Source organism: Theobroma cacao, chromosome 5 (assembly GCF_053813885.1).
Source record: "Theobroma cacao isolate CCN51 chromosome 5, ASM5381388v1, whole genome shotgun sequence".
NCBI classification, from domain to species: domain Eukaryota; kingdom Viridiplantae; phylum Streptophyta; class Magnoliopsida; order Malvales; family Malvaceae; genus Theobroma; species Theobroma cacao.
In genome coordinates this window covers 3,182,045-3,194,273 of record NC_142643.1, presented here as the reverse complement: position 1 = coordinate 3,194,273, position 12,229 = coordinate 3,182,045, and the positions used below count along the sequence as shown (strand labels likewise).

The following is a 12,229-nucleotide window of genomic DNA, read 5'->3' as shown; positions in this document are numbered from 1 at the left end:
GCGATTAGCTGTCATTATTTGATCCATAAGCAGCCACTTGCAATGCATGACAAAGTGAATGTGGGATTATCAACTACCACATCCAGGACTTAAAATTAAATAAATCACACGACTTACAGACATTTTTTTTAATCTGTTTTCTCATTGGACAGTGAAACATTACCAAAATCTTAAAGGGCATTCGGTCTCCTACTTTCTTTCTTTGCAATTTAATCGGGCGTAATAACTTTACAATATTTGATTTGTAAATAAATGAAGGGAATGTGTTTGTAATTGTAACGTTATTATAATGAAATAAAGTTAAAATTTTTTTTTCCCAACCATAGAAAGCAGTGCACTACTTGACCTTTGCACATGTTCCTTGGAGTTTCCTAAAAGGACCCCCCATTCCATTCTGAGGCATATCAGCACCACTTACTTTTTGCAGGCCTTTGGGGCAGCCAGCTTTTTATTTGTTCAAAAAAAAATATTACTAAAATTATTTACTATTTATTTTAAAAGAATAAAAAAGAGAAATCATTTGTCAAAAAGTTTAGAGACAAAAAAAATTAGAAAATTTTTTTGATAACGGTTTTTATTATTCATGTCATAATTTTAAGCATTATTATTTTTAATATTTATGAATTTAAGGTAAACCTAAATATTTAGTAATTTTATATATTTTAAATTTTAAATAATTAAAATTAAAATATTATTTAATTTTTATTATGTTATTATTTATTATTTTAGGGGATAAAATCAAAAAGTTAAAAATTTACATTAAAATTAATGTAAGTTTATTCAATTTTATATTTTCATACATAAAAATAATTTTATAAATTTATATTACATTCTCAATAGATTATTTTCAAATCAAACACTATAATATAATCTTTCTAATAATCGCATTCCTTGTAATTATTAAAAACTGTAAAAATTATCTTTTCAATAATCACATTGTAAAATTCAAAACACCAGCTAAGATCAAAATATTAATTTCTACACTGCACTAACTCCAAAAAAGAACTTAACATCCCCCAATTGTTCCTTGTCTATATGTGTTTTCCAATTAATCGATGGCACATGCGCAGTTGCCAACCTAACCTTTGGTCAGATCTTTGTTAAGTTCCCTCTGGAGTCTTTCCATATGCTGTTTTATTCCAATTATTTCAACCCCGTGATCATTTTGATAGTCTCTCTAGCAACAAACATTGAAAAAAATTTTAAAAAAAATGGAAAAGAATCACCAAAAGCCTCATGCTATCATGATTGCTTACCCTCTCCAGGGCCATGTAATCCCCTCTGTTCAGCTTGCCATGAAGCTTGCATCGAAAGGCTTCACCATCACTTTCGTCAACACTCAATCCATCCACCACCAAATAACCAAATCCCATCCCAACACCACCACTTCTGACGCCGAGGACATCTTCACCGAGGCACGTAAATCAGGTCTCGACATACGTTACAACGTGGTCAGCGATGGTTTCCCACTTGGGTTCGACCGTTCCCTCAACCATGACCAGTTCTTAGAAGGTGTTTTACATGTCATGTCCGCTCACATAGATGAACTTGTGGCCAACACAATCAAAACAAACCCTCCTCCAACTTGTTTGATAGCCGACACCTTCTTTGTCTGGTCCTCCATGATATCAAACAAGTATAACCTGGTTAATGTTTCCTTCTGGACTGAACCAGCTTTGGTCTTCACTCTTTACTACCACCTCGACCTACTCAGAAGCAATGGTCACTTTGCTTCCATTGGTGCGTAAAAACCTTATTTCTTATTCTTTCTTTTCCCTTTTTTTCTACCAAGTGTTTAAGCATCATTAACTATACTTAACTCCATGATTATATTACTTCGTTTTAAGATAATCGTGATGATGTCATCGATTACATCCCGGGGGTTCGAGCTGTAGAACCAAAGGATTTGATGTCATATCTCCAAGCTTCTGATATATCAACGGTGGTGCATCGTATAATCTTCAAGGCATTCGAGGACGTGAAGAAGGCAGATTTCATTATTTGTAACACGGTGCAAGAGCTTGAACATGAAACCATCTCAGCCTTAAATAAAAAGCAACCGACTTATGCAATCGGGCCCATTTTCCGAACTGGGTTCACCAAGAGTGTTGTGGCTACGAGCTTGTGGTCGGAGTCTGACTGCACCCAATGGCTCGACACAAAGCGTAATGGGTCAGTTTTGTATATCTCGTTTGGTAGCTATGCTCATGCTAGTAAAAACGATATTGCGGAAATAGCCCATGGACTTTTGCTTAGTGGGGTGAGTTTTATTTGGGTGCTTCGCCCTGATATTGTGTGCTCCGGTGAAACTGATTTCTTACCCGTTGGGTTTGAGGAAAATATCAAAGGAACGGGTATGATCGTGCCATGGTGCTGCCAAATTGCTGTGATCTCACATCCAGCGGTTGGAGGATTCTTAACTCATTGTGGGTGGAATTCTATACTGGAAAGTGTATGGTGCACCGTACCATTGATTTGTTTCCCTTTGTTAACCGATCAATTCACTAATAGAAAACTAGCGGTTGATGATTGGAAAATTGGACTTAATCTTTCTGATAAGAAGCAAATCAACCGAGATGAGGTTGTGGAGAAGATCCACCGTCTGATCAGTCGAAAATCAGGTGATGATTTAAGGAAGAATATCAAGGAGGTAAAAAAGAAGCTAGAGAATGCATTGTCAACCGTTGGATCGTCTGAAGAAAATTTCAACCAATTCATCTGCGACGTGCAGATCAAAACTAAGAAGAAACGTGCGTCCGCCAATCATGCTTAGATTATGTTTATGTAGCCATCGGTCTATGTTGTAGAATTAATTAAAATAAACACCAATATATAAATAAATCTATTATTAATTTATTATCTCTGTATTACCGGCTCAAGGGCAAAGCCACCAAAGCGGTGGCTTTAGGCCCCAAATTTTTAGTAGAGTTCCTAATTTTATAATAATAATATAGTTAATTACATTATAAATATATAAAAATTAAGATAATTATTAAAATATTTATCTATCTTTCAGGCTTAATAAATATTTATTTTCTTTCTCTTTCACATATTTATTCTTAATTATTTAGTTCATTTTTCATGTAAAGGTCAAGATAAGTAATAAAATAATAGTCTCTTACTTTTTTAATTACGTGCTTAATAAATTGAACTTTTTTATCACTTCTTAATTCTTACAATACTATTAATTTTCAACTATTTCTCCTATTTTCAATCAAGTAATAGTAATATATATTTAATGATCTTTAATAGCTTTTTTTTCTTAACTATTTCCTCTATTTACAATAAATTAATGGTAATATGTATTTAATGATCTCCAAAAGTTATTTTTTTATTCAATTTATAATATTTATTTTTGAATTATTTTTTCCTCATTTACTCTTTCTTCTTTTACCTTTAATTTTTCTTTCAATAATACGCAAAAAACTTGTTATGTTATTATTTTCATAAAATCATAAGTCTCATTTACTGTTTGTAATAAATATTCAACAATTAAGTATTTTTATTTTAATTTAAAGTTTATATTATATTGTTATGTTATCTTTATTTTATATGATAGTTGATTTATTAAATTAAAATTTTAATTAAAAATTTTAATAAAAAATTTTTATTTAAATATTTAATTTTAAGTCTTCAAAATTATTGAACCGTCCCTGTGTATTACTTGATTATCACTAGGCTTCTCTTCTTCTTTATCGTCCAACATCAAGCAAACTATGGAACAATCATGTAGGTTGTGTCACTTTTCGAATTGATTTACATTGTTATGACATCTGTTTGTCTCTCTGATAATGTCCAGATGCATTTGGCCATGTCGTTTAAACAACATTCTTTCTAAAAAGTTTCCATGCTACGCTGTCGACCCATCGATCCGACACCCAATAGAGAAAGAAAGAAAGAAAGAAAAAGAATCTACTGATCATGGAGGGGATCGATGTTTAATTTGTGGTATATACATACATACATAGCAGGTGAATATGTGCCTGCAGCATTCATTGTTTTATAATTGAGGGGGGCGTGGGCCATTTGCAACTTGCCATTTTCATCCACCACTTGTTCAATTCCTTCAAATAATATTTCACCATCACATGCATACCGATTGATCAGTTAACTTGTCATTATCCCATTTTATACTCATACGTAGACATTGACATGGTGTTAACATGTAAAAGAAAAAATACAATATAATTATATCATATAAATATATCACATCATCATTCATTATAACTTGTTATCATACTATATCAGCATTATTTGATATAATATAACAAGTTACATTTTTATTAACAATCGTTAATCAATCATTAATTATACGAATTTATTTGAATTAAAATAAAATTATAAAAAATTAATTAAATTTAATAAAATAATAATAATTTATTTAAATTTTTTAAAATATTACGCGTTCTATATCAAAAAAAAGGTAAAACTTTAATCTTGGGTATCCCATTTCACTTAATTATAATGACCAAGACATAACCATTTTTCAAAGGGCTGCTGTGTATAAAATTGACCCAATTTTCTTATTGCTGGTACATGGCCCAACAGCTAGGTGCTATGCCATTGGACAGGTCCAGTGGATTTGTTGTTGGGGGTTAGTTGGGCTTAATATGGTCCAGCTGACGTGAATTTGGACCATGGTTAACAGTTGTAGTTGTAGTGGAATTTAATTACTTGCTTTAAGTTGGGTGAAAGAATGGAATTTGCACCATTGCTTTTCCTTTTTTTTTTTTTTTTTAAGAATTGAATATTCAAATGCAAATGCTTTAATTTGTGCAGAACATATACCATTGTAACATTAGCAAGCAAGTTAGAGCAAATAATGTTTGTACATATTATTAACATTAGTAACGACGATGGGTAACGTACTTGAACATAAACTCCATTAGTAATATTTAAAAGAAATCGAAACTCAAAATAAAATATAAATTTTAAATCAATCAATATATATATTATTAATAAAATTTAAATTAATAAATTAAAATTAATTTTGAAAAAATAAAAAACAAAATTATATTTAAAATAATTAATAAATATAATAAGTAATACCTTAACTATAAGTAATTTATAAGCAAAATATAATATATAAAAACTAAAATTGAATATTAAAAATTATTGTTTATAATTAGATTTAAATAGTGAGTATTTTATAATCACTACTCAAACCTACCCCAGTACTTGAACTCTACCCATAACCATGATGAGTAGTGATTTTTACTATACAAATCCTACTCGAACTTAATTATAAGATATTTAATCTTATCTAATCAAGTTGAGCAGTGCAAAATACCCAATTATAAAACTACTTATTACTATTCTTAATTAACATGTATATTTATTTTAATATGTCTAAAATAATAAAGAAACGGCATAGTAAAATAATATATTATTTTAAAAGAAAAATTTTAACAAAAGAAAAGAACTTTATAATTTATAAAGAAAAACTATTTGATACATTACAATGGAGATTTTATATTGTTCAAAATACTTGCAAAATCCCTATATTATGGTGTTTTCTTCAATTTAATCATTTTACTCAAAATCATAATATTTTAATTTTTTTAATTTAAAAATTTATTTTAATTTAATCCTTATAACATTTTTCGTTTAAATTAATGGTTACGATGTTGATTTTATAATAACCCTAGTCCAAGGACTATTTTATACATTGCAGTGGAGATTCTATATTTCAGCGAGAGTTATCATGTACTCCATTAAAATTTAATTTTTTTTAAAAAATATATTACATAATAATACTCTAAATCCTCTTGTAAAATTTAAAATTCATTGGTTGATAGGGTTATTTTGAGGTTATACTGTACATAGAAAGCTGTGATATGAAGAGAGAGTGGGGCCTGATATGATAAAAGGGGTGGGCTGCTGGGAATGGTAAAGGGCAGGAAAGCAGCACGCCGTTCCCATAGCTTATGTGAGTTAGGAGGATTGGCAACTAATGGCCAGCCACACTATCATTGTCTTTCCCAAGAACCCCATTTAGTTGGGGTTAGAAGAAAAGAATTTCACATGCAACATTCTTCTTTTATTTAATTATGTCCAGTCAAAATAATGGATCCCAAATACCTTATCGCACATTTCACTACTTTTATATTACTGCATAATTTAACATTAACATCAATAATTGGACCAACAATAACATCAAAATAAATATGATGATGATATTGCTGATTGATGAATAAGACTACAAACTTAGATATTTTTATTGTAGTCAAAATTTAACAAAGAGAATAATAAAGATAATAAAGTGAAGCCAAGTTGTTTCCCAAGGGTATTAAACAATTTTTTCTTTTTTTTAAAAAAAAATTAATCTAATTAGCTTTATATTTTACCAATGTTTTTGTATATCTCAATAAACGGTTTTCATTCCATATTAAAGTTTCTTTTGGTAAAGTGGAAAAGTTTTTTCAATTTTTTTAATTTTTTCTCTCATTTGAGAGGGAAAAAAAATTTATGGACATAAAATGTTTTAGGACTCAATGAAAAAATTACGTTGACTTACATAAAATATTTTATAATCGACAAAATTATAAAATATTTTTTATTTATTTTTCCCTTTTTTGAAATCCATTTAATAAATTATTAGTTTAAAATACCACATATGCTATTATTATGTTACCACTAGTGTTCTCATAGGAAAATTGTTTCATTCCCATTCTACCAACAAAAAAAACTTTGCTTTACAATTATTTTCTTATTTCTAACTGAAAAAGAAAAGCAAAAATAAATTCTATTTCTTTCCAAACCGAAATCTAAAAGCAAAGAAGTAAAAGTAGCCTGACCAAAACAACCTTTTCTTTCCTAACAAGAAACGGAGCTTCCCTTCCCTTCCCTTCCTCTCCTTATAAATAAGACAACCTCTCTTCTTTCATCTTTATTCAGATCCCACATATCAACCAACCCAAGCTAACCAAACCCCGAAAGCACTTCTCTCTTTCGAGTCTTCCGTCAACCAAACACCATGTCTAACCAAGCAGAATCCTCCGACTCGTGAGCACCCAGATCTCTTTTCCTTTTTTCTTCAATGGGTTCGTTTTAGATTTTTCTAATCTGATTCTGATTTTGTGTTTCAGGAAGGGGACAAAGAGAGATTTTAGTACGGCGATCTTGGAAAGAAAGAAGGCACCCAATCGCCTCGTCGTTGATGAGGCAATCAACGACGATAACTCTGTTGTTTCTCTCCATCCTGATACCATGGAAAAGCTCCAGCTGTTTCGCGGTGACACTATCTTGATCAAGGTTTCTACTTTAGATTTGGCTTTTATCTATTGCCCTTTCTAATTGGTTCTTTTAAGTTTTTGATTTTTGCTTAATGGGTAGTTGTTTGTCTTAGCTGTTTGTTGTGTTTTAGGGTTTAATTTTCACATGGTTGTTGGAATTTGGGTTTTTATTTGATGGGGTTCCTTGTATTTTTATGCTGCTTTGTTTTTTATCTTCAATTTGGGTCTCTCTTTTGTTAGAGGTCATTGTAGGCTGTGTACGTGATTTTGTTGTTCAGGGTCAATTTTGTTACTCTAGTTTCTGCTAATTTTTTTTTTTTTTGGTAAAGAGGCTAGTTTGCTAAGCCTGTCTGCGAAGATTGTTTCTTTACCCACAAATATGCAAAATTAGTTTATAGGGCATTGTGTTATTGAAGCTTGCTTTTTATGTGGCATGGATTGTTATTTAATTGCAATTCTTCTTATGGATTTTAATTCTCTATGTCTTTAACCTCATATTTTGCTAATACTGTCCTTTTTATTGTTCTTTTGTTCCACAGGGAAAGAAGAGGAAAGATACTATTTGCATTGCTCTTGCAGACGACACATGTGATGAACCAAAGATCAGAATGAATAAGGTTGTCAGGTCAAACTTGAGGGTTAGGCTTGGTGATGTTGTCTCTGTGCATCAGTGTCCAGATGTTAAGTATGGCAAACGTGTCCACATCTTGCCCGTGGATGACACAATTGAAGGGGTTACTGGAAATCTCTTCGATGCTTACCTGAAACGTGAGTTTGTTCTTAATCTTTTATTCTCAACTTTTATCTGGAATGGTCTTTCTTAATTTATTTATGGTAGTTTTGGTTACCTAGACAGGTAAAGAGGTTCTTTGTTTGTTAATCAGTCATATGAGAAGACAATAACTTACTATTCTTAATCAATCATAAGCTCATTGATCTTTTGTATAATAAGACTATAATTGATTGATTAAATACGTTATTTTTAACTTTATCCAAAGAGCACTAAAGTGTTTTTCCTAATGGAGTAGACCTCCTGTATTTTTAAAGGCAATTACTACTTGCTTAAGCTCTTAAGGGGTTTGTTTTTCTTAGTTTGTACATGCATGTCTGATGTTAAAAATGCTTTGTAGGCTGCCTTTTCTTTGTGTTAGTCTCTTTCACTCTCTTTCTAGCATTTTATCTATACATCTAGGGTGGACTCATACCTTCATATATGCATCCAAGGTGGCTCAATTATGTGTATGGATATGCGTGCATTATAATCACACTCTCCCCTATCACTCATTATATATGATATAAACTACCTATTGACATAATTAAGGATTGGATTTAATATTGAATTATTGACAATGTTGTCCATAAGTACTGACTACGATAATTTTGCATTTACAGCTTACTTTCTGGAAGCATACCGCCCAGTGAGGAAGGGTGATCTCTTCCTTGTGAGAGGTGGAATGAGAAGTGTAGAATTCAAGGTTATTGAGACTGATCCTCCTGAGTACTGTGTGGTTGCACCAGACACTGAGATATTCTGCGAGGGAGAACCTGTCAGGAGGGAGGATGAAAATAGATTAGATGAGGTAGGTTATGATGATGTTGGTGGAGTGAGAAAACAGATGGCTCAGATTCGGGAATTGGTGGAGCTTCCATTGAGGCATCCACAGCTCTTTAAATCAATTGGTGTGAAGCCGCCTAAAGGAATTTTGCTTTATGGGCCTCCTGGATCTGGAAAGACTTTGATTGCCCGTGCTGTTGCAAATGAAACTGGTGCTTTCTTTTTTTGCATCAATGGACCAGAGATCATGTCTAAATTGGCTGGAGAGAGTGAAAGCAATCTCAGAAAAGCATTTGAGGAAGCAGAGAAAAATGCACCATCTATTATATTCATTGATGAAATTGATTCAATTGCTCCCAAGCGAGAGAAGACCCATGGTGAAGTTGAGAGGAGGATTGTCTCTCAGCTGTTGACATTGATGGATGGACTTAAATCCCGTGCACATGTTATTGTCATTGGGGCCACAAATCGTCCCAACAGCATTGATCCGGCTCTCAGAAGGTTTGGGAGATTTGATAGGGAAATTGATATTGGCGTCCCTGATGAAGTTGGCCGGCTTGAGGTGCTTCGTATCCACACAAAGAACATGAAGCTGGCCGAAGATGTAATGTCAAAAACTAAAAACTTATTTTCTTTCATTAAAATTCTTGTAACTTTTTTTTTTTCCTGTCTATAAAAGAACTAATGAATCTAATTTATTTTCATGGCTGACTGCAGGTTGATTTAGAAAGGATTGCTAAGGACACCCATGGTTATGTTGGTGCTGACCTTGCAGCTCTCTGTACTGAGGCTGCATTACAGTGCATTAGGGAAAAGATGGATGTGATTGACTTGGAAGATGAGTCAATAGATGCAGAGATTCTCAACTCTATGGCAGTCTCAAATGAGCACTTCCAGACTGCTCTTGGGACAAGCAATCCATCAGCACTGCGGGAAACTGTGAGTATAAGCAAGATACTTCGAGTGATGTACAGATTTGTTGCTGATTATGATTTTATGGGAGCAGCAGTTCTGTTTCTAATTATTCTTTCTTAATGTTGGTCAGGTTGTTGAAGTGCCCAATGTCAGTTGGGAAGATATTGGTGGCCTCGAGAATGTTAAAAGGGAGCTTCAAGAGGTAATAACGTTTTTCTGGTTTTGTTTACTTCTCCATTCTCTTCCTTCATCTTTTTAAATATCATAAAAAAAATGGGATTAATTTGTTACTTTGGTGTGCAGACTGTTCAATATCCAGTGGAGCATCCTGAGAAGTTTGAGAAGTTTGGGATGTCACCCTCAAAGGGAGTACTCTTCTATGGCCCTCCAGGATGTGGGAAAACTCTTCTGGCCAAAGCTATTGCCAATGAGTGTCAGGCAAACTTCATTAGTGTCAAGGGTCCAGAATTACTTACCATGTGGTTTGGAGAAAGTGAGGCCAATGTACGTGAAATTTTCGACAAGGCTCGCCAATCTGCTCCTTGTGTCCTGTTCTTTGATGAACTTGATTCAATTGCTACCCAGGTATGTTCAAGGCTAATAAATTCTTTTATCTTTATGGATTAAGTAACCTTTAGCTGAAGGGAGTAATATGGTTTTCTGTGCATGGATTATTTTAGCAATGAAAATATGCTTGTCTTTGTACACAGTTGGTGTTCTTTAGTTTGCGCTTCATGTGATGCTGATTTATGTTGTATATTGCAGAGAGGAAGCAGTGTAGGTGATGCAGGGGGTGCTGCTGATAGGGTTTTGAACCAACTTCTTACTGAGATGGATGGCATGTCTGCCAAAAAAACTGTTTTCATCATTGGAGCCACCAACCGACCTGACATTATAGATCCTGCACTTCTGCGACCAGGTCGTCTTGATCAGTTGATCTATATTCCTCTACCTGATGAGGATTCCCGCCATCAGATCTTTAAGGCTTGCTTGAGGAAATCTCCAGTAGCAAAAGAGGTCGACCTCCGAGCTCTTGCCAAATATACTCAAGGCTTTAGTGGGGCAGATATTACAGAAATTTGTCAGCGTGCATGTAAATATGCCATAAGGGAAAACATTGAGAAGGTATGATTGTGCCTATTTTCTCCCATGGCTATTTATTTTCTGTGCAGTGGATAATGGAATGTGTCATTTTTTTCATGTTTTTTGAGATTGTATTGATGAGGTATCTTTGTGTTTTCAGGATATCGAGAGGGAAAGGAGAAGAAGGGATAACCCTGAAGCTATGGAGGAAGATGTTGAGGATGATGTGGCAGAAATCAAGCCTGCTCATTTTGAGGAATCGATGAAGTTTGCTCGCAGGAGTGTGAGTGATGCTGACATCCGCAAATATCAAGCTTTTGCGCAAACATTGCAGCAGTCAAGGGGATTTGGAAGTGAATTTAGGTTTGCTGAAACTGGTTCCAGGGCTGCTGCATCTGATCCTTTCGCAGCTTCAGCTGGAGGAGCTGATGAGGATGACCTTTACAGTTAAATTACCATCATTTGTGGTTGCCTAATTTATGGTGACTATTTATCTTTATGTAGTATCTGTTAAATTGACTGTATGATGTAAAAGCTCCGTGGCACAACCCTTTAGCCGAAGGGAGCCTGGAGGATGACTCCTGGCTACCCATTGGAGTTGAAGAAAGAGTTTTTTGTTATTTTGGAGTTACTATAGACAAATTGAAAGCTTTTACAAGATTTAAGCTCAATTCAGGCATTTGGTTCGTTTTATGGTTGTGTGGCATCTCTCTATGGTTTTTACTTTTTCTTTTCCTCTACCCTCTATAATTAGAACAGCCTGAGGAAAATGGTATTTAGTTTTTGAGGTGGTATGAAATCGTTACTTGGCCTTACTATTTGAGTCTAAGAAAGTAAGGTGACCTTTTTAATTTCATATAATAGTAAGTCACTGCGTTTTATGTTCACATAAACGAAACTCATTCGGCCAGTTGACTCTCTTTCAAGCCGAATGATCCCCATTGGTATTATAGTTTCCTTGTAGTATTCCCTTACTAGTTTCTTCTTGAACAGGTTGCTTAGAATTTCCCACAACTTTTCTTCCTCAATAAATTGTGTTTGAAAGATAATCGGTTCGCACAGATCAGACTCGAGTTTCTCAATGTTAGCTGTTTACCGGCTCCCACTGAACTGGGCTTTTGCCTTCGAAACATTAGTTAAAAGGCTTTTGCTGCCTCTTGTGCTTCTGAAAAACTCTCATACTGTCATATCATATGCAGCCAGCTTCTACTCCTTTTTATTTAAAAAGCTGCCTCACTTCACAACTTCATAAGGTTAAATGAAACAATGAACTGTTTATGGAACTAGATTTGAAATTTTGGTGCTTTTGGGCCTTTCCTAGCCCCTCCAAGCCATCTAATGACTATGACATAACAAACTGGAAATCTGCACATTGTGCCCTGAAATTTTCCAACAGTTTCTATTGACTACTGTTTACAGATGCCCATTGGTGACTGTCACT

At 33.7% G+C, this 12,229-nt stretch overlaps 2 protein-coding genes across 2 annotated transcripts; both read left to right on the top strand.

Annotated features, from left to right (window-relative positions):
- The first annotated feature begins 1,072 nt into the window (after positions 1-1,072).
- On the top strand, positions 1,073-2,859 carry LOC18597995 (UDP-Glycosyltransferase superfamily protein). The gene is made up of 2 exons (XM_007027322.3): positions 1,073-1,740; positions 1,848-2,859. The coding sequence occupies exons 1-2, from the start codon at positions 1,212-1,214 to the stop codon at positions 2,771-2,773; spliced, it is 1,455 nt and encodes a 484-aa protein (XP_007027384.3). The 5' UTR covers positions 1,073-1,211; the 3' UTR covers positions 2,774-2,859.
- A 3,985-nt stretch (positions 2,860-6,844) lies between these two features.
- On the top strand, positions 6,845-11,481 carry LOC18597993 (cell division cycle protein 48 homolog). The gene is made up of 9 exons (XM_018121791.2): positions 6,845-7,005; positions 7,089-7,254; positions 7,775-8,003; positions 8,628-9,394; positions 9,508-9,729; positions 9,836-9,907; positions 10,009-10,290; positions 10,471-10,830; positions 10,949-11,481. Exons 1-9 carry the CDS (start codon positions 6,977-6,979, stop codon positions 11,237-11,239), a joined length of 2,418 nt encoding a protein of 805 aa, XP_017977280.1. The 5' UTR covers positions 6,845-6,976; the 3' UTR covers positions 11,240-11,481.
- Positions 11,482-12,229: the final 748 nt, after the last annotated feature.

Coding starts and splice junctions, on each gene's coding strand:
- LOC18597995 (XM_007027322.3), top strand. CDS start 1,212: ATGGAAAAGAATCACCAAAAGCCTCATGCTATCATGATTGCTTACCCT. Junction 1,741..1,847: donor TGGTCACTTTGCTTCCATTG/GTGCGTAAAAAC, acceptor CTTCGTTTTAAG/ATAATCGTGATGATGTCATC.
- LOC18597993 (XM_018121791.2), top strand. CDS start 6,977: ATGTCTAACCAAGCAGAATCCTCCGACTC. Junction 7,255..7,774: donor GTGACACTATCTTGATCAAG/GTTTCTACTTTA, acceptor TTTGTTCCACAG/GGAAAGAAGAGGAAAGATAC. Junction 8,004..8,627: donor CTTCGATGCTTACCTGAAAC/GTGAGTTTGTTC, acceptor TTGCATTTACAG/CTTACTTTCTGGAAGCATAC.